At 40.6% G+C, this 22,804-nt stretch overlaps 1 protein-coding gene across 2 annotated transcripts in view; it reads right to left on the bottom strand.

Annotated features, from left to right (window-relative positions):
• Positions 1-11,696, bottom strand: part of LOC131690083 (uncharacterized) — a 38,588-nt gene extending 26,892 nt beyond the window's left edge. The window contains exons 1-2 of one of the 2 annotated variants that reach the window (XM_058975589.1): positions 11,215-11,696; positions 11,019-11,142 (exon numbers count right to left, since the gene is read on the bottom strand). In XM_058975589.1, coding sequence (XP_058831572.1) covers positions 11,019-11,061 — 43 coding nt within the window. In that variant the 5' untranslated portion in view covers positions 11,062-11,142; positions 11,215-11,696. Of the gene's footprint in view, positions 1-11,018 lie in introns of both variants that reach the window. The other variant, XM_058975588.1, reaches the window with a different exon arrangement.
• Positions 11,697-22,804: the final 11,108 nt, after the last annotated feature.

A 22,804-nucleotide genomic window follows, 5' to 3' on the forward strand; every position in this document is an offset into this window, starting at 1 on the left:
TTCTTCCACTAATACTGGTTCCACAAAGCAAATACCAATGCTCAATAGCGAACATATCGAATGCCACATAGCACTCATTCTTTGATTGCGTTGCATATTTTAACTGAGTGAGTACATGAATCACTTCTCGCTGGATAATCAAGAGTGTTCTACGAGCAATTAAGAGACAAATCAACTGGGCTGCATCGGGATAGATGACTTGAATATTGGTAATAATTTAACATTCGTTCCCTAAAAATAATACATTCTTAACCAGAAGGACAAGACTATGGTGTCATGAATACGTGCAACGCAGAATCAAAGCCATCGTCAAAATGATAAGTTCCACGCATGAAATGTACTTGTCCCGGTCGCCAATAGAGTACTTTCAATGTGTGTTTGAGTCTCTGCGTCTTTGGATAAATGTTCGTTACGTTAACTTGTCGCGTGAACTATCCGTGCTCGTATGAAAGCAAGCGGGCCTTGGTAAGTTCGTGTACGAACGCTTTTCTCTAACTGCGTGTGCAGCACGTTTGCATATTCGCTATTAAGACTGAACAGTCGTAAGTGCTAACGCGTAACTTAAGCGTTTAAAGTTACGCGTCGGCGAGATTTTTTTTTATTTCGATTATAGACGTTTTAACTTTAAGGTCATTCGTCTCTTCGGGTTAGAAAAATCTCTTATGAAAAATTTCTAATCCTATGTGCGGGGTCGGAACTCAAACCCAGGTACGCTGCGTGCAAGGCAATCGATTTACCAACTACGCTACGTCCACCCCGCGTTGGTGAGATCTTGTGCGTTGGTATGTGTTGATAAGTATATTTTGATGTTCGCGTTCACGTTTGCGGTCTAGTTTATAACATCGCAAAGGGCACGGGCGTATGTATGTTCGCGTGAGTGTACATGTAAGACGGTGTTTGTATATGAGCAAAAAAATTGGGTATATGCGAGAGAGTATATAACAAAACAAATATTAGACACATCAATTTATAAAAGATTCCATGAACGCACGACTGCATGCTAAGATATATTATAGAAAGAAGTTAGGTATCGTAAGTCTCGCGTTTCGCGTTTGAAATAAACATGACCGTACCACCAAACTTATTTCAATGCTGGCTATACTGTCGTTATACGTGCAACTATGTCATACTTAATGCGAATCATGTGTAGAACGGCAGTATAAGACTCAATGAAAAAAATATAAAAGTTAATAGGTGGGAAAGGTACAAGATACAGCTGAAATTACGATGACAAAAATACATTTTTTTTCGAGAGTTGTCTTACTGGAGCTGCAGAGCTGAGTTCTCGAAAGGACTCCCTGTCAGAACCAGTCACTACAATTGCAGATGAGACGGGAAATGACACCCACTAGCAGAACGTTGTCTAGTTGATATGACCATCATCTTTATTGGTCCAACTGAAGGCATGGCTGGTAGGATCAATGGAAGGAACTTCTGGACGTGATCGATTCATGATCGCGCGCATACGGGCGTTTGAAGGTTTGCGCTTGAGACCGCGTTTGTCAATTTATACGTGCAAAAACGTTCAGTCAAACACCGGGGTATTTTCATGTTTGCGAGAGAGTGGGAGTAGAATGATCGCGGACGTAGGTGCGCGTGGATGTTCGCAAAGGCTCGAGCGTTTGTAAGTTATAGTGTTCGATCGCGTCAGCGTTTGAATGTCGCATGTGATAGAGTACACATAACTTCGCGTGTATCTATCCGACTTTATAACGCATATTCTTGTGCGCTCTTGAATAATCTCGCGGACCGTGAATCTAATATTTAATTTTCAGTTGGCGGTTCAGATGTTAGAAGATAGTGAGTTCCCCCACATCACTAGGTTTCCCGGTGATTTCGCCACGGAATGTTGTCTAGTGGATATGATCATCGGTTTTATGAGCTCATGATGATGGATGATTGCGAAGGGTTTGAGCGTATATATGTAAACGTGTTTGATCATGAAGGGCGTTTGTATGTCGTCATCGTCATTGTCATCGAGGTTTGTGGTCTTAGCACTATGTTTTCTATGCAATCGTTTTAAGTTAGCATTAAGTTTTGTTTTTACACTTACTTATTTTTTGTTTTATTTTTGTAACGTTTGCTCTACATGCACATGAATAACATTATGGACTCGACCTTCGCGGATTTGGATGATTTTTCTCCCTCGAACGACACACGTAATTAAAATTGCAAAGGACCCGTACGTTATTCAATCATAATCGAAATACCAAAGTTTAGAAAGTTACTTTGTCTGATCTGAACCTGATTCAGGAGACGTAGAGAATGACGGTGTGAGCTGAGTCGAATCTGACCGTAGAGGCGCGGAGTTAGCGGTAGAGAAATCACCTTTTAAAGGGTGGAGAAAATAATCTTACGACGCCTTGAAAATTGCATTAAGGCGAACGACGTGTTATGAAACTCTGTTTGATTTTCGCAAAGGCGATTGTCTTATGTTACTATCATCAGAAATTCAAACGGCTTACGATCGTTAAGAGAAAATGGCATCCATATTCTTAGACATTAATGGAGCTTTCGATTCTGTATCAATTGATGTTCGCTCAGAAAAACTTTAACCAACCCATCTCTGAACAACTATTTGTAAAATTTGTTGTCAGAAAAACACACGAACTTCTTTCATGGCAATTCGACAGCTTCCCGAATAAGCTACATGGATCTTCCCCAAGGCTCATGTTTAAGCCCCCTTTTGGACAATTTCTACGCCAATAACGATGACCAATGCCTAACTCATGCACGCTAAAACAACTTGCAGGCGATGGCGTGGTTTTTGTAAGAGGACAGGACCCAGAGCTATAGCTTTGCAAAAACCGTTGCAAAATATCTTGGGCAATTTATTTATTTAAGCTGTTTAAGTTTAAAAACCCTACACGTGATCTGAAAACCGGTAAAACTGCTAGAAAGGACAAGATCCCGGCTGAACTTCTCAAACACGGTACTGAGCAGCTGTGCCAAATAATCCACCGCATTATTCTAAGAATATGGGCGGAAGAAGAATATTGTCTGCTAGTTGGCAGGATGGACTCATTTACTCCATCTACAAGAAAGGGCACAGACTGGAGTGCGCTAGTTACAGAGTGATGTTTCTCCTGAACTTGGCGTAAAAAATACTATTGCGTATCCAGTTTAGCAGACTGAGACCGCTTGAGGAGTCCCTCGTCGGCGAATACCAGGCTGGCTTTCGTGAGATCAGATGTTCAACCTGTAGATGATCCTAGACAAATTCCGGGAGCACAACTTGCAGACCCACCATCTCTTCATTGATTTTAAGGCGGTGTACCACTCAGTGAAAAGAAGTAAGCGGTGGTAGCATAAGTCAGAACATGGTTTTCCGACGAAACCGATTAGACTGACGTTAGATGGTTCAAAATCAAATATTCGGATTGCAGATGAAATCTCAACCTCATTTGTGACCTTAGATGGACTGAAGCAAGGCGATTTAAATTTTCTGTTCAATATTGCTCTTGAAGGGGCTATCAGGATAGCTAGCATGCAAAGGAACGGAACTATCATCGAAAGGTCGCATATGCTCCTTGGTTTTGCGGACGATATTGATGTAATTGGAACCGATCGTAGAGCAGTGGAAGAGGCTTTCATGCCTTTTAAGGGGGAGACAGCGAGGATAGGCTTAGTCAGCAACTCAGCCAAGACAAAGTAATGGTCGCAGGTAAAGAGAGAGGCAGATCTAGTGGTGTGGGTTCAGAGGTAGTCCTTTATGATGAAGTATTTGAAGTGGTTGAAGAATTCGTTTATCTTGGTACACCTGTGACTTGCGACAACGATGTTTCCCGTGAGATAAAAAGGCGTATTGCAGCTCCCAACAGGGTATCTTATGGTCTACGTAACCAGCTTATGTCCCACAACGTGCAAATGTCAACGAAATTCAACTGATACAAGACATTGATCCTCCCTGTCAGGCAGATAGCAGAGCATTCGGAGTCTTCGAGCGTAAAGTGTTGCGGACAATACTCGACGGTATATGCGAAAATGGAGTGTGACGCAGACACATTAATCATGAGTTGTACCAAGTATACAAAACTGTGGATATTGATAAACAAATAAAATACGGCAGACCGCAATGGGCAGGTCATGTGGTAAGCATGTCGGAAGACAGAATTGCAAAAACAATATTTAACAGTGAGCAGGAAAAGGACGCCGACTTCGTGGGGGCACGAACACGTTGGCTATACGCAGTGGAAAAGGACCTGAGATCCCTGAACGTGCGAGGGAACTGGAAGGAAGCCGCCCAAGATCGACGCTGTAGCCAACAAGATATCAAGGTAGGTAAGATGTAAAGCTGGGAGCAGGTTCACCGCAGAAAACACCCAGCTTGTCATTTTTTCTAGGAAGCGTGATCCAACTCAATTTTAGCTTCTGCTAATGGGTAGAATGATCGCCCAAGTTTTGACATTTAAGTACCTCGGGTTCTGGTTCCAGAAGGAGGACAATTTAGGTATCTGCTAACTAAATGCCAACAAAGGATTAATTTTCTTTGTACAATAACTGGATGTTGATGGGGTGCTATTCCGGGAGACCTAATAAGGTTGCCTCAATCAAGGGTACTATCGGTGATGGAATACGGGAATACGTTTCTGTTTTCATTTCAACGCAGACACTCATATGGTCAAAATGGAACGAATGCAGTATCGTTGTTTGCGCATTAACTGAGGTTGGTTGCATTCGATCCATACGATGAGTCTCGAAGTGCTAGCGGGTGACCCTTTCTGGGATCTCTCTTCTCGTCTGCTCGTCCGATGTGAGCATATGAATCCGTTAGTTATTGACAATTTCGAAAGGCCTATCAAGTTTCGATCGCAAACGAGATTTATGACAGTATACTTTAATGACATGGCGCAAGAAATTAATACTTTTTTACGTTTACTTCCTATATCCGTCTCCTACAAGCTCAAAGATCCTGCTTCAGTTTACGACGAAGAACTAGCTGCAATTCAATATGCCCTCAGCGTTAATGACACTTTACATTTAGACCATTATATTTCATTTTTACTGATAGTACAATTGAGATTCTACAATGAATGATAGTCAATAAGCAGTCCCCGTATTTCTTGTAAAACATACGGATAACTCTAAGCGCTTTGACAGGAAAATCATACTAGGCCATTACAAATCTTTTTTAAAAATTATGTCACCCCCCCCCTTCAAAATCGCTGAAAAAAATCAGGGGGCAAATAATTTTTTTTATAATAACCAAAATTCAAAAAATTGTCATGTTTTATAGAACAACAACAGCTTCCAAAGAGTTTTGCTTTTCGTCACTGAAAACTATTATGGTAGTTTTAGAAATTACCATCCCATGATAGTTTTTATTTTGACCATTCTCGGGTAAATATGAAGTTTAAATGAAATCGTCAATCCAGTCCAACATCAAATGAAACGTTTGCTGGTCGCGGAAGGAAGGACCCGCCAGTGTATTATCAAACAAATATCTCATGGAAAGGCTAATACTGACCGACTTCTGAATCGATTCCATTTTAAACGCAAAAGTCGATAGAGACAGAATCGATCGTTGCATTCGAAAATAATTTCGATAAGGAAACAATCTGAATTCAAATCAGACTCCTTGAGATTTATATGTGGTTCAATATTCAATATACATAAGCTTTACCGAAAGGTTTTTGACATTTAAAGATTTCATATGGGATCGTAGTGTTCATACCGTATTTCCGCAGCCATATGTGCGATTCGTATGAACTTGACCAGATCAAAATCTGCTATTAAACCTTCCATTTAAGACTAAGCTTGTGAAAATCGAATAAACCGTTTTCCAAGAAGCCGAAGAGACTTTAATTCTGAAATATTCCAAGAACCAGAAACATGCGAAATTTTCGAGATAGACGCTGGAATCAAAAGGACTTTGCCTGGCCATCAGCGATCAAGAATGCTCCAGCAAAGCTAAATATAGATCTTACCAATAATGGTATCATCGGTACTTACCGCAGGGAGAGCCGGGAATCCATTATCGATGTCAATTTTTGTAGCCTTGAAGTAACCGGAAAGATGGACTGAAAAGTGTGCGAGGATATATCCATAGCGACTTCCAAGCGATCTGGTATAGCATTGATTACAGGACATGGTTTGAATATGTGGGAGATATATAAACGAATGAAGTTGGAAAACACCGATCTTTCACAGGAACGTGTCCGTCGAGGAACTTGAATTTGAGGGTATCCTCTTCAACCTAAATGCGAATGAGTTCACGGAACTACTAACAAGGGCGTGTATTGCGACCATACCAAGGGATGGGAAACCGAGAAACGGTCTCCGGGTGCAATACGACGATTATCGATCTACGTATAAGTTGCCTCTGAGCTTGGAGAAGAAGTCGGAGATCACTTCGGTTTCTCATCTCGCTCAGTTCAGAAGCTAGAAATCGCTCCGCTGCAATAGCAGGGCAAGTAATCAAATTTATCCGCGCGACGCTTGGCAAAAATTGATTCCTTCTGCCTAGTGTGTGATACGTGAACAAACAATGAGTGATAATGCCAAGCAAAAGTATATCACGATGCGGGCAAACTGTGTTGCTGTTGACTACACGAAATATCCGGTAATACCATCAATTCATGAAGGGGAGCAAATGTTGAAGGTGAACTTGAAGTTCAACGTAGCTTGCGGTACTTTATGCGGTGCAGTTCCACCATTTACGTCATGCGGTACTGAATATGTTAAAAAACATTAGTCAAGCAGAATCATTCGCTTCCCAGAACAACATGAAACACGTCATCGAATGTAATGACATTTTATACAGTATACCAACGTATATAGATGTTGACAGCATTGAAATAAATATACATGACCTGGCACCACGTACTAGTTCCTCCGCTATCAAACAAATCATGTCAAAATACGGAGAAGTGAATAGTGTTAAGGAGGATACTTGAAGGAACTTCTTCCCAAGACTCCGCAACGGCGTTCGTGTGGTAAGAATGCGTCCGACAAAACCTATTCCCTCTTACTTGACTTTCACATGCAAATGACCTCATGATGTTGAATATTCTCAACGAACACTAGTCACGCACCTGTCAATATTGTGATCATCCGCTACACCACAGGAAACCTTGCGCAGAGACTGCTAAAGAAATTCCACCTGATACGACCAAAGCCGGTATACAATCATCGTATGTTAAACCACAACCAGTTGGTAAACCAACGACTGCAGACCGGGCATTCACAAACACCAGCTCAACAACGATCGGCTCCAGTACCACTAAACCAACTGCCATTACCAACATCGAAGTAACAACGATTACAGCAAATGTTTCCAAACCAACAGCCAACACCACCAATAAGGAATCTAATACCGATGAAGAAGGATTTACAATAGCGACCCGTAAGCACAAACAACAAATAAGAACATCCAACGATGAGCAAGATGAATGCAGTACCGCTAACGACATGGTCGTTAACGAAAACGCAAGAGAAGGCGGACCAAATGACCCCAAAGGTGCGCTCCACGGCTCAGAACCGCTCTCAACAAAGCAGTCAAGCTGAACAAGAAAGCATTGCCACAAATCCAACGCGAATTTCCTTAGGAGACACCTACAAAGTTGGCATAACAAAGATAAAAGGCTCAGCTGCACCACCTGAAAGGTGCCCGGAGAAGATGGAGGTCACCATCGAAAGGTTTTCCCCACAACATGAAGCTATTTTCGCCGTACAGTGGGGAGGATGATCACAAAGATGAAGATCGATTTACCAACAAACAGCTGATCGAGATGTCGAAAGTCATAAAAATGAAGCGATACATGAGAGCCCGGATATGTTCAAAGCGATCCGATAATTGAAAGCGACCAAAGGTGATGTTGCTTCCGATGCCGGGAAAACATGGAGATCTTTCAGCGTAGTCAATATATACCTTGGTAACGTTAGAGAGAGAGTAATCCTGAACAAGCTAACGAAGTACGCGGACCGTGAAAACGGCATGTCATGCAATTCAGCTTCCTTATAGGCAGGTCTACAGTGAATTCCATCCAAACGGTTGTGGGAGCTGTGGAGACAGCAGTGATAAGGATATCGTTATTGCGTGGTGGTTACCTTAGGCGTGAAGAATGCTTCAATAGTACTAGCTGGGAAGCAACCGCCCATTCGCTGTACAGCATGAGTAACCCTGCAGGATATTATAGATCTACTTTCAGAGCCGAACAATCTACGAGACAGACAAGAGAGAATCACAACTACAACTGACGTTCCTCGACTCGACGTTGTGGAACGCAGTGTACGATGGAGTATTAAAGCTGAACCTTCCCAGAGATATAACGATTTTCGGCTTCACGGATGATGTGGTGTTCCAAGTAATCGGACAATCGCTAGAAGAGGAGACACTCGACACGGAGACGATTGCTCATCATAAAGCAGAGTTGGTGATGACTAGCAGCCGAAAGACAGCAACAGGCGAAAATCGCGGACGGAGAATATATCATCGACTTGAACTTTTAAAGTCATGACGATTATGTTAAGGGGAAGGCTGCGAGAGCAACCACAGCTTTGCTTGAGGCGCCAGTGTACTGGGCACCACGAACCAGCTGGAATCGCCGGACCGAAGCATGTGAGCAGACTAGTTTCACCGTCAGGGACAAGATCGAGTAGGTCGAGTGAAGCACCAGCGGTGGGTCATCGAGTTTTCAACGAACCAGAAGCTACGCTCCATCCGGTATCGTCGAACCGTCCTCGCCAAGTACTGGTTGGCCCTTTGAGTAGGATTTACGGACTATGCGAGTAGATTGCGATAAAACTGGGAGCTAAATGACTCACGCAACGGGCATCGGTATCGGGAGAACTTCCGCCGAGGAATTGAGATGGCTCGCGAAAACAGGAACTAAATGGTTCACAGAAACGGGAGCCAAATGGCTAAAGGAAGTTCACCGCTGCGATTGACCGAATAGGTGTTCGGAGCTAAACCGCTCTAATGTATCATTTTGTCTTAAGACTGAATCAGCCTCTCCACGAACGCTTCGATGCAGTCTCGTGGAACAAAAGGAAGGAAGAAAAGTAAGGACTGTTAGTAGTGGTTAGGCACAAAAGTGAGTCCCACCTAGGGCCAATGCACTTTTGAAGCTATTTAACCATACTATAAAACATACAGATATTTTCAGATATCGACGAACTGAATCTAGTAGTATATGACACTCGACACTCCGGGTGTAGCTTAAAAAGTCGAGTTTCAGAGTGATTGCACAATCTTTCTTATATGAAAAAGGCAAAAATGAACTGATGATTGCTATACATTTCATAAATCCGTACGATTGTCAAATGAATTTCTCTGATGTGGCTACCTACTACGCAACAAGATGGAGAAAATGCAAAGATTTTGAAGATGTACACGGACCCGAGCCGAATTACTATTATGTACCAAACAAACAAATCTACAAGTCTTCAAGCACAAGCGATAAACCAAAGCTGATGTTTCCACTAGAGTTAGAAAAATTATAGTATGCATTGCACAAGATGTACGTTCGCCAGGCTACTGTATACGAAATACGCAATAGAAAAAAATGTCACGGAAAACCATATCTGAGATAAATAAATCCATTGACGCATACTCTACCTTAGGATTCATTCCAGAATGTTTACCAAAAGTCCATAAGTGAAATGTTGCAATCCTGTTTCTGTACATTGTTATCAAGCAGGGTCATCTTTGACCTATTTTCATGCCTTGTGTGTAAAGTCGGTCCGTGTGCCGCCACGACGGAACGAAAACTATTCTAGCAACCAAAAGTTAATACCTTAAAGTACTCTTAAATGTTTACATTAAGTTCTTAGAGAATTTTCAAGCTTTTATTGGGAATTTAGAAATGGCACTTTTCGGAAAATTATTTAAAACGAAAACTTTAGCATCCCTTTCTTATATGAACTTTTGATTGATTCAGTAATATTTGCTTGAATTTTTCAAGTAAAACAAATAGCTCAACCTCGCTACACGAAATCACCCTGCGGAAACGTCCACGAGAACAATCGAAAGAAAATGTAAAAAAAAATATGTTTATTAAAATAAATATTTATTTTTTGTTTGCCCCCCCCCCCCCCCCTTCAGAAAAAAAATTGTACTTGGACATAATTTTTAAAAAAGATTTGTAATGGCCTTACTTGACCTTTGTATGGGTTTCTGCTCATTCTTCAAGTCCGGGAAATGAGAATGCTGACTGTCTCTAGAAAATGGGCGCATTAAACGGTATTTATGAAAGACCTATCTCTTTCAAAGAATTTTTAGTATGTCTCGGAAGAGAACCATCAATTGTTGGCAAACCACATGGAACAATGGGACCCTAGGGCGGAGGCTACATTCCATCAGGCCTAACCTATCGGCAAAAGGATGGTTCAAGGGATTGGGTGTAAGTCGGGATTTTCTTCGCCTAATGTCCAGGCTCATGTCTAATTACTATACATTTGCCGCTCACCTTTTTCGTTTCAGGCTTGCTAAGAATAATTTTTGCGATTGCGGTGCGGGTTACCAGGGTATTGTAATCGTTGTGTTTGTGACATTTTGGCAAGCCGAGGCGTTACATTAGTTACATACATATTTGAAATAGTTGCATTTAATTTCTCTGTATATAGATATCTGTTAAAAGTCGAATGTAGAAATTGAAGAAATATCTCGTTTTTTTTAGATTTTGCTACTTAGTCCGGTCTGACATCACTCACCATATTATCTACGCCATCCATCGAGCTATTGAAAAATAGTTAAATCTCAGCTCTTCAGTTAAAAATCATTTCAAATTTTAAAAAAAATGCGCCCTAGTTACCACTAGCTCTCACGACGAATTTTAAATACTTTATCTTAACTTGTAATGTAAAACGAAATGTAGCTGTAGCAGAGAGAGAAAGGGTCTACTGCAATATTTTTCGCCAAACGGTGACTACCTGATTAAACAATTGCATTGATTTCTAAAATTAATTGCCAGTAATTGCAACGCAATGTTTAACTTACGTTTTAAATCTACTTCCGATGAACCAACTTAAAACTTTAAACGCCAACGGTGAAGTACGGCAGTCATCATCATGCTTACCTTGAGATCCCAAAACGACAATTTTCGCTTCGATTGCTTTCATGTCTGAAGTTAGCTAGCTTCTCTGTATTTTATCGTGCTCTATGCCGTATCGGTTTCAGTTTCCTTTCTACGTTGTGGCAAACTGTAAAATTTTGTAATCCAATTTGAAAGCTTTCGGGTTTCTGCCGTTCCGGTTGAGGTACTCCCAACTCACCAAAAAAATTTGTATCTACACTCTTAGATTAGATTAGAGCACCGACCAAGAATTCATTCGAGTTTCAGAATAACTATCAAAACAGTTTAACTTGAACTATCTGCGTATTGCTTTTTTCTTCTCTTTGTTCGAAAGCTCCAATCCTTATTGCCGATCTCCAAATATTTGCTGTTCATATCGTAATCGAAATAACATATAAATTCTCGGGGAGTCCCATTTATGAATTATCGTGCTTCAGTTATCCAGTTACATATAATTTATTCTCGTCTTCAATGTGCATTAAATTTTATCTTTGTTTACAACAGATAACTGTACCAGCTTTCACCACAGAGAATGCGATTGAGCACGATATCGCTGATTCTGCGAATGATTTTGTTCACTGCCTATCAAATTTTTACGCTCTTCCTTCCTTCTGTTGCTTCCACTCATTTGGATCTGCACTACAAATGCTAAACACAACACCAACGGACAAGCACGACTGAAAAATGTAAACAGAAAGCCGATATCCCAGCTTGACAGAAAAATGGTCAAAATCAAACCTAAACGTTATCGTTTTTGTGCCTTTTTTTTTCTTTGTTGTGTCAAGTGAGCTTGACGGCTAAGACCGTTCACGGTCCATCTCGCCGTTTGTAGTCTGGGTATGCATCGGTGATAGTGTGTTTGGGTGGTTGGTATATGTTGCGTTGGTTGTTCATGTTAGAGATGTATGTTAATTTTCTTCAGGTAGTGGACTATTTCCTTCAAATCGCTTTCAATGTTTTCTTTTAATATATCTCTCAGTGGTTTGCAATACTCTACACTCAAAAAAAAGTAAACGTAATGCCTATTGATTTTACACATAGATTTTTGCAATTAACGGAGGCATATAGACACTATTTGCTGGCACATAAACCTAATGTGTGTGTTTACAAGAAATATTAATCTTACATTCACATTTCATAACTATTAGGCACATAAAACCCCATTCTATAACAATATGCACATATAACTTATGTGTGTGCATACATAGTTTATACAGTTGACACATAGAAGGTATGTGTGCGCGTGATAACAATAGCATTTCTTCTTCACATGAATTTTAAGCGGTTTGAAGCAAATAGAATTAACGTTTGGATTTTTTTCAGTGTAGGATTGGGTAATTCACTCTTTGGTTGTTGTACTTTGTGCAGAAGTATAGGATGTGCTGTAGATCTTCTGTTTCTTCGCAAATATCACAGAGTTCGTCGCTTTCCCATCCCCAACGGTACAGACGCTCTTTGGTGAGGGTGTGTCCAGTTCTGATCCGATTTAGGATGATTTTTTCTTCCGAAGATAGGGCTAGCGTGTGGCTCCAAATTTTGTTTCCGGGTTCGTTCATGAATTCGAAATGCCATTTTCCTTTTTCTTCGGAAAGTTTTTGGTATGTTCTTGTCCAGCACTGAAAAAAATTCAAACGTTAATTCTATTTGCTTCAAACCGCTTAAAATTCATGTGAAGAAGAAATGCTATTGTTATCACGCGCACACATACCTTCTATGTGTCAACTGTATAAACTATGTATGCACACACATAAGTTATATGTGCATATTGTTATAGAATGGGGTTTTATGTGCCTAATAGTTATGAAATGTGAATGTAAGATTAATATTTCTTGTAAACACACACATTAGGTTTATGTGCCAGCAAATAGTGTCTATACGCCTCCGTTAATTGCAAAAATCTATGTGTAAAATCAATAGGCATTACGTTTACTTTTTTTTGAGTGAGCTTTCCTTGATTTCGTTTTTCGCCAAAGAGTAGACATCAGCGAGAGGAAGGGCAGTGAAATCATTTTGGGGTTCACTGGTGGTGATTACTGCTTCTTTGTCTGCTCTCTCATTCCCTGGTATCCCTTGGTGGCTCGGGATCCATTGGATAAGGATTCGTTTGTTTATCGTCAATTTCAGACTTTTAATTATCTGCCATGCTATAAAGTTTTCTTGTACTATGTTGTTGTTCAGTAGCATCTTGCATGATCCCTGCGAGTCAGTGAAGATAACTGCTTTTTTGTAGTTCTTTTCCGATATCACGTCTACAGCTTTGGAGATAGCCAGAAGTTCTGCATTGGTGGTAGAGTAGTTTCCATTTATTTTCTTCCGTATCACCGTGTTGTCCGTTTCATCGAACACCGCCATGGCAGTTCCAGATGCCGTTTTGGATGCATCCGTATATAGGAAATTGAAGTTCTTGTACTTATTTCTTACCGATAGGAAGTGTTGTTGCCAAACTTTGGGGTTGAGCTCCTGCTTAGCTTTCTGTCCTTCGAATAAGTTCGGCTTGATAGTATTTACCGTGTCTAGTCCGAGATAGGTTCTTCTGTTGTGCCAGGATATCGTCCCATCCTTTGGGTGGATCTGCGATACGATGTCGTTATGTTTGATAGCGGTGCTCGTCAGGAAGGATCCATTTCCTTTTTCTAGGTTGATCGCCTTTTCGATGAACGGCTGGATCTGGTTGGTGTGATAGGTGCTTTTTGCGATGTCTTTTATGGTTAGCCATTCAGTTCTCTCTTTGAGTGGCAGCTGTCCTGTTTCCGCGTGGATGACGTTTATGGGTGTGGTTTTTAGGTAGCGCATTGCCGTTCTCAGGGCAGCGTTCTGGATTGTTTGAAGTTTCTCAATGTTGGATTTTGCCGCGCTACCGTAGATTTGCGCCCCATACTCGATTTTGCTTCTTACGATTGCATTTTCGATTTTGATAAGGGTTTCTGGGCTGGCGTTGCTGTTTCTATTTCCTAGCATTTTCATAATTTTTAATTTTTCTGCTCCCTTTTCGCGTACGTACTCGATATACTTTCTAAAGGCAAGAAGCCTATCGAGTATGAATCCCAAATACTTGTGGGTGTTATTGATTTGGATTGTTTCTCGTCCTAAACGAACTCTTAGTCCTTCAGTGTTCCTTTTCGAGAAGACGATTCCCGCACTTTTGCTTGCGTTAGTTTTTAGGTTCAGTTTGGTTAGTCCTTCGTTTAGTTTCGCAAACATTCGATTTGCTTTAGCCTCTATGTTGTCCATAGACTCACCTACCACCAGTATCGCGAAATCGTCTGCAAACTGGATTAGTTCACAGTCCTCCTCCATAATGTCGTGCAGGGATGTGGTGTAGAGATTGAACAGGATCGGTAAGAGCGGGCAGCCTTGTGGTAGTCCTTCACTAATCTCTATTTCGACACTGCCTTCGTCTGTGCTTAGTTTCATGACTCTGCGATGCAGGTATGTGTGGAGCCAGGACAGGATCTTGTTCGGAATTTTTAGGGATTTCAAGGTAGTTAACAGTGTTTGGAGCTCGACTGAATCAAAAGCTTGGGACATGTCGAGAAAGATGGCCATTCCTATTTTTCCCTCCTCTTGCGCTTCCTTCACTTTATTTACTAGGTAGTTAACACAGGTTATTGCGGAGCAGTTCTTCCTGAATCCGAAGGAGAGTTTTGGGATGCTACCTTGAATTTCGGCGATTTCTGCTAGACGGTCCTTTATCCCCGCATTTATGAGCTTGAGATTTACGTTCATTAGGGAAATTGGTCTTTTTGAGGCAGGATGATTTGGGTCTTTCTGTGGTTTTTGGATTGGTCTGACGTCCGTTATCCTCCATTTTTCAGGGATTTCCTCTGTGACGAAGACTCTGCTTATCATTTCGCATATTTTTTGTTGCAGTCCGTAGTTTAGTCCCTTCAAGATTGCATAGCACATGCCATCTTCGCCTGGAGCCGAGTGGTCACTCCTTTTTCGTAGTTGCCTAAATAGTTCCGTGTCGGTGAGTGCCATTTCGTAGCCGTTCATGTCCGGATTTGTTTCTGTCTTGATTTTTGGGACCCACCTCATTTTGCCCTGGTAGTAATGCTGCATGAATGTCCTCCCTTCCTCGAGGCTTCGTTCACGCTTTTTATTTGTTGGCTGTGTTAGCGCTGTGTCTATCCCTTTAACGATGTTCCACAATTGGCGGCTCGTGGTGGACTCGTCTATCGCTTCCGAGAGTTGCTTGCAGTATCCTCGTTTTGCTTTGCGGATTTTCTTTTTAACCACTGCCCTCGCTTTTTGCAGTATTAAGTATTTCGACATTGTTTTTTCCCTATTGTATTCTTTGAGGATTTTCCTTTTCTCTTGGTAGGCTTCGTTTATTTCTTCTGTCCACCACTTTTTCAGGTAATTTCCTTTTTTATTTCTCACTGTGTATTTTGCTTTACCGATGCACTCGTCAAAGATGTTCTGCATTTCAAGTGGGTCGTAGATGAACTGAGGTCGTATCTGGTTTAGCAAGTTTATCGCTCTTTTTGTGTTTATTTTTGTTTTGGTTCCGGGTACTATCGGGATTTCGCTTCCTATTTTTGCTAGTATAGATAGATGTATGCTGCCAAATTCGTGCTCTAAAACTGACCAATCTGTTTTTACAGCTATTCCTGGTGTGGCTATCGATATGTCCACCGTCGAACTGTTTCGCCCGTGCGTCGTAAGGCATGTTGAGCTTCCGTCGTTGAGTAGGACGAATTTTGACTTCTCGATCAGGTTGTTCAGATGGATTCCCTTTGGGCACTGAGTGGATACCGGGTCCCAGCTTTTATGATGTGCGTTCCAGTCGCCTCCCACAAATATTTCGCCTGGTATACTTTCTATTATTCCAAAAAGCTGTGAAATTTTGTCCCGGAGTTCAGCGAACCCGATTCTATCTGGGGGAACGTAGACCGAGATGAATGTGATTGGATCGAACCCTCTTATAATTTTAATGGCGATAGCTTCTACTGGCAATAAGTCTCCCAAGTCCACTGTTATGTAGTCGATGGATTCATGTACGAGGATGCCCACTCCTCCGTAGCCTGTATTTCTTCTTTGTGACTCGAGTGTGTAATGCTTTAGGGTGAATGGTTCGTTTTTCTTTAGCCAAATTTCCTGCAGCATAGCTATTTTTATATTTTGTTCAAACATGAACTGGCTGATTTCTTCCCTTGTGTCCATTGGTCTGATGCTTTGGACGTTGTGCTGCAGGATGGCGATCGATTTACACTCCACCGTGGAGTTGTTGGTTGATTCTGTCATTGCCTTCGTTTTGCTTATGGGTTACGTTTTCGTCAATGATATTTTTTATATCAGCTCCAATCTCGATGAGAAGTTCGTCTCTGTCTATTTCCGAATTCGCTGTTTGAATTCTAGATACGATTTTTGTTTGTAGGGCCATCAGGGGCTTCAGCCAGTTCCCTGATCTTACTTCCGCTAAAAAGTCCTGTCTAAGTTTGTGGATGAAACGCTCGAACTCTGTTGCTTTATAAGAATTATTGGCGCAGTTGCACTGAGTATTTTGGGGGCGGTCTTGCCAATTACCTTTTTCCTTCGTTCCTGGATTTTGCTCACTCCGCGGGCTGATCGGTGAAGTACGTTGGCTGCGAGTGAAGCAACCGCTGTAGTTACTGGGTGAAATGTCGCCAAGGGAGGGGAATGCTTCTTCTTCGTTAAGGATGCTGAACCGATTGGCTAATCTTGGGAAGTTTTGTTCCGCCTCTGTATATTTTATTTGCTTTTTCCTCATCTCCTGTAGTATTTGCTGCCTTCTTTGTCTTTCCGGGCATTCGTTGGCGCTTGCGTTATGGGAACGTTTGCAATTTGGGCATTTTACGGTCTTTTTGCAGCCGTTTACTTCGTGATCTCCACCGCACTGTTCGCATCTTCTTTTGGCTACACAGAATTTGGAGCTGTGTCCAAATCTCCAACAGTTTACGCATTGTCTGATCGGGAACACGTAAATTTCTGCTTTAAAATAGCAGCCGTATATTGTGACCTTGCTAGTGACGTTTTGGCCTTTGAGCGTCAACTTCAAATTGTTTGTGTCCACTAGATTTCCATCCTTGTCCTTTCGCTTTATTCTTTCGATTTTGAGAACCTCCGATTCCGCTTCAATGTTGTTCATTATTTCCTCCTCCTTTAGATCCAGTGGGACCCCTTTTATGAAATGGATAGTGTTGTTTGCGATTTTCGGTGTGAAGATTTTGAGGTTTTCCTTAGCAAGATCGATCCTTTTTAGCTCTTCCGCCTGGTCTGTTGCAACTTTGTAACGGAATTTACCGATTTTCGTTATTTCGACAAACTCTTTGAAGCTGGCCGCACTAAGGAGCCTGCCTACTTGTACTGGGTGTCTAGGGTAGTTTAACTGTATATCGATCTGTTCCAGTAGGATCTCGTGTGTTTGGTCACTTTTATTTATTGTGCCGTCAGGCGGCACTTTTTTATTACGCTGCTCCATCTGAGTGAGTTTGTTCTTCTCAGGAGCGTTTGGTGCACTCTGTGAGTTTTTCGGGATGACCCCAGTAACAACGGTTTTACTCGCTTGTAGTCTGGTCCCTGTGCGTAATGACCGGGTTCCCGGCTTCATTTTGGAATTTCCCAGAGCTCGCTTATCGTAGTTTTGTCACGTAGGTTCTCTTCAATTTTTTTTCCTCTGTTCTATCTCACTATATAACCGTCACTTATCGTGATCTTCAATCGTTGAATCTCGAAAAATTTAAGTTTAACACCGGGATGAAAAATTTTCACGTTCGTACCGACGCCGATTTTTACCGCGAATCTGCAAACAAATTTAGTAGGTTTTTTTTTTTGTGCCTTTAAGCTGCTGATACACTAAACTTGTGGCAGGCTGGATGTTGTTGGCTCGAATTAAAACTTGTCGAAAGTAAACAAAGTTCATTCCGTATTGGCGATTTGCGGCAAAACCAAAATTAGTCATGCGACACCTATGATTCAGCTCATGAACTGGCAAAGTGATACAATTTGCTTTTTTTCACCCGTAAGTGAGTCGTAGCTTACAACAAAATCTTCATTATCTTCTCGGAAAAGCTAACCACTGCCAAAATATGAATGAAACGAGTAAGAAATTTAGTTTTATTTGCAATTATTCTGAAAGTACAGCCATTTGCAACTATTTGACTCATACATTTCTTCGAAATGTAATCGGGGTATTATTGTGGTTATAAAAAATCGTTCCATAAATAAAGTTCCAACTCGAAATCGAGACCCAATCAGCACCAATGTCAAACTCCTTTAACTTTTCAACTACGTAGGAGATTCAGTGAAGACTATCGGAGAGAAGGATCACTCAGAAAAAAGTAAACGTTATGCCTATTGATTTCACACATAGATTTTTGCAATTAACGGAGGCATATAGACACTATTTGCTGGCACATAAACCTAATGTGTGTATTTACAAGAAATATTAATCTTACATTCACATTCCATAACTATTAGGCACATAAAACCCCATTCTATAACAATATGCACATATAACTTACGTGTGTGCATACATAGTTTATACAGTTGACACATAGAAGGTATGTGTGCGCATGATAACAATAGCATTTCTTCTTCATATGAATTTTAAGCGGTTTGAAGCAAATAGAATTAACGTTTGGATTTTTCTCAGTGATCGGCTGTGCATGATACAAAGCTGACACTTTTCTATTACCCGGATATATTCTTTCCTCGTGTGATCTGGAGAGTTTCATGAATTTACACCATCTCATGAAGGTTTAGCTTAACTTAGGACGAACGGGAAATGCTGTTGCGGCGGCTACGGTGCTCAACAAATTACATTTCGAAACAGCGCGCATATAGCTCTGCGAATAATATTAGAAACCACTATGTTTTACACTCTTTTCGCAAGATGTTTACTCATCATCTGATAAAATGATGATTTTCCTCCATTTTCATAAACAATTATCAACAAATTGATCGGTAATTTGGTGTTTAAAAGTCATTTTTTACCAATGTTTACAGAAAATATATGCACTATGACAGAACAGAATAAAATCAGCAACACTTTCCTTCCAGCGCTATCTGCGAGCGGTTTCAACGTAGAATCGCCAATCGTCGAATTGCCGCCCAGGTGGCAAAATTGTTAGAGTTCAACCAGGTGGTGGAGCATTGAGATATCTGACGTTTAAAATACACACACTGAGTTCTCGCATTTTTATACTACCGCCCTCCCCTTAAGCCCACAAGCGGTTTGTTTTCCTCCCAATTTACAGTGCAAATGATTTGTTTTCCTCCCAATTTAAACGTCAAAACGGCACAATACCAACGCAGCTGGATAAGTCTATTGCCAGAAAATTTTTATTTCCCAGATTAAATTTTAGGAAACTGCCCAGTTATGCTCAGCCGGAATGCTGGCTGGTTCTAATCCGTATTTCGGCTCCAGTGACCGTACACTCAAAAAAAAGTAAACGTAATGCCTATTGATTTTACACATAGATTTTTGCAATTAACGGAGGCATATAGACACTATTTGCTGGCACATAAACCTAATGTGTGTGTTTACAAGAAATATTAATCTTACATTCACATTTCATAACTATTAGGCACATAAAACCCCATTCTATAACAATATGCACATATAACTTATGTGTGTGCATACATAGTTTATACAGTTGACACATAGAAGGTATGTGTGCGCGTGATAACAATAGCATTTCTTCTTCACATGAATTTTAAGCGGTTTGAAGCAAATAGAATTAACGTTTGGATTTTTTTCAGTGTAGGCAAGCGAACCTGTGATCCACTCGTTTGCCCGGCTTACTTAAACATAGGGATTATGCCTAGGTTAAGTCCGACTGAGCGGTAACAGAAAAACGATTGAGATATTAATGTGGTTTTCGTTTGAAGCGAAACTGAGTCAGTTCCTAACCCCAACTGCTGTCAAAATGTATGAACTGACAGCAGTTGGGGTTAGAACCTGACTCAGTTTCAGGTTCAAGCGAAATCGCCATAACTCACAGTACTATCACTGAAAATAATCGACACGATAAAACCATATGCAATTAAACATCACTTTCATGTGCGTTCTCATGCAAAAAAATAAATCACGTAGCTATTACATGAAAACTTATATAGATCTCATCCACCGCACTTTTCACATGAATTCTATCGGGTGGTCCAGTATATTTAAGTCAGCTTCAATATCTGATGGATCATGTAAACGTTATGTAATTTTCATATAATTTTCGAATGAATTTCATGTAAAAATAACATGAAGCCAAACGTAACAACTACATGAACTCAAACGTAATATTTACATGAAACCAAACATAGTAACTACATGGAACCGTACACACAATATATGTGTATTACTAGTAATTATTACCAGTTTAATTCAGGTGTTAATTAATTTTGAACAGCATATATTTCACTTGTTTTCATTTATTGAACAATTTATATGAAATAACCTAATTGTAAATAAAATAATACTTTCACTGTCCGTGCCTGAATGCATTTTTTGCTTGCAGTTCAGTCAGCCCGGGGACAACATGACAGATAGTGCTTGTTTCATATATGTACCACCGATTTGATGGTGGCGCTAGTATGCCTCCTCTGTACGACTACCACGAACAACGACACGAAAAAGTTTCAAGAGAAAAGCGTGTTTCGTTACGTGTGTTATGAACGCCGTCAATGCGGCTAGAACAACATTTAGAAAAAGCGTATTCCAAAATGTGAATAAAGAAAAATATTATTAGAGAATAAATTTATCCCTGATTGGAAACCGTCAGCAAAGTTACATAAATCTTATTATAGGTTTAGCTGGAAGGTGTTCTTTTTAGCAAACGGCTCTCTTCCTTCCTAAAAATGTTTTGGTTTTCTTTTTGTGTGAAGTTTGTAATCGGTAAATCATTGGTGTTATAAATGAAATATAAATGAAAAACATTTTGGCCAATGAAAGTAAATCACCAAGCTTAACAATTCGTGAATCTGCGACATATTGTTTCAAGTTCATTAAGAACGTCAAGAATTTCGTTATTTCGACAAACTCTTTGAAGCCGGCCGCACTAAGGAGCCTGCCTACTTGTACTGGGTGTCTAGGGTAGTTTAACTGTATATCGATCTGTTCCAGTAGGATCTCGTGTGTTTGGTCACTTTTATTTATTGTGCCGTCAGGCGGCACTTTTTTATTACGCTGCTCCATCTGAGTGAGTTTGTTCTTCTCAGGAGCGTTTGGTGCACTCTGTGAGTTTTTCGGGATGACCCCAGTAACAACGGTTTTACTCGCTTGTAGTCTGGTCCCTGTGCGTAATGACCGGGTTCCCGGCTTCATTTTGGAATTTCCCAGAGCTCGCTTATCGTAGTTTTGTCACGTAGGTTCTCTTCAATTTTTTTTTCCTCTGTTCTATCTCACTATATAACCGTCACTTATCGTGATCTTCAATCGTTGAATCTCGAAAAATTTAAGTTTAACACCGGGATGAAAAATTTTCACGTTCGTACCGACGCCGATTTTTACCGCGAATCTGCAAACAAATTTAGTAGGTTTTTTTTTTTTTTGTGCCTTTAAGCTGCTGATACACTAAACTTGTGGCAGGCTGGATGTTGTTGGCTCGAATTAAAACTTGTCGAAAGTAAACAAAGTTCATTCCGTATTGGCGATTTGCGGCAAAACCAAAATTAGTCATGCGACACCTATGATTCAGCTCATGAACTGGCAAAGTGATACAATTTGCTTTTTTTCACCCGTAAGTGAGTCGTAGCTTACAACAAAATCTTCATTATCTTCTCGGAAAAGCTAACCACTGCCAAAATATGAATGAAACGAGTAAGAAATTTAGTTTTATTTGCAATTATTCTGAAAGTACAGCCATTTGCAACTATTTGACTCATACATTTCTTCGAAATGTAATCGGGGTATTATTGTGGTTATAAAAAATCGTTCCATAAATAAAGTTCCAACTCGAAATCGAGACCCAATCAGCACCAATGTCAAACTCCTTTAACTTTTCAACTACGTAGGAGATTCAGTGAAGACTATCGGAGAGAAGGATCGGCTGTGCATGATACAAAGCTGACACTTTTCTATTACCCGGATATATTCTTTCCTCGTGTGATCTGGAGAGTTTCATGAATTTACACCATCTCATGAAGGTTTAGCTTAACTTAGGACGAACGGGAAATGCTGTTGCGGCGGCTACGGTGCTCAACAAATTACATTTCGAAACAGCGCGCATATAGCTCTGCGAATAATATTAGAAACCACTATGTTTTACACTCTTTTCGCAAGATGTTTACTCATCATCTGATAAAATGATGATTTTCCTCCATTTTCATAAACAATTATCAACAAATTGATCGGTAATTTGGTGTTTAAAAGTCATTTTTTACCAATGTTTACAGAAAATATATGCACTATGACAGAACAGAATAAAATCAGCAACACTTTCCTTCCAGCGCTATCTGCGAGCGGTTTCAACGTAGAATCGCCAATCGTCGAATTGCCGCCCAGGTGGCAAAATTGTTAGAGTTCAACCAGGTGGTGGAGCATTGAGATATCTGACGTTTAAAATACACACACTGAGTTCTCGCATTTTTATACTACCGCCCTCCCCTTAAGCCCACAAGCGGTTTGTTTTCCTCCCAATTTACAGTGCAAATGATTTGTTTTCCTCCCAATTTAAACGTCAAAACGGCACAATACCAACGCAGCTGGATAAGTCTATTGCCAGAAAATTTTTATTTCCCAGATTAAATTTTAGGAAACTGCCCAGTTATGCTCAGCCGGAATGCTGGCTGGTTCTAATCCGTATTTCGGCTCCAGTGACCGTACACTCAAA

The sequence above is a fragment of the Topomyia yanbarensis genome, chromosome 3 (assembly GCF_030247195.1).
Source record: "Topomyia yanbarensis strain Yona2022 chromosome 3, ASM3024719v1, whole genome shotgun sequence".
NCBI classification, from domain to species: Eukaryota; Metazoa; Arthropoda; class Insecta; order Diptera; family Culicidae; genus Topomyia; species Topomyia yanbarensis.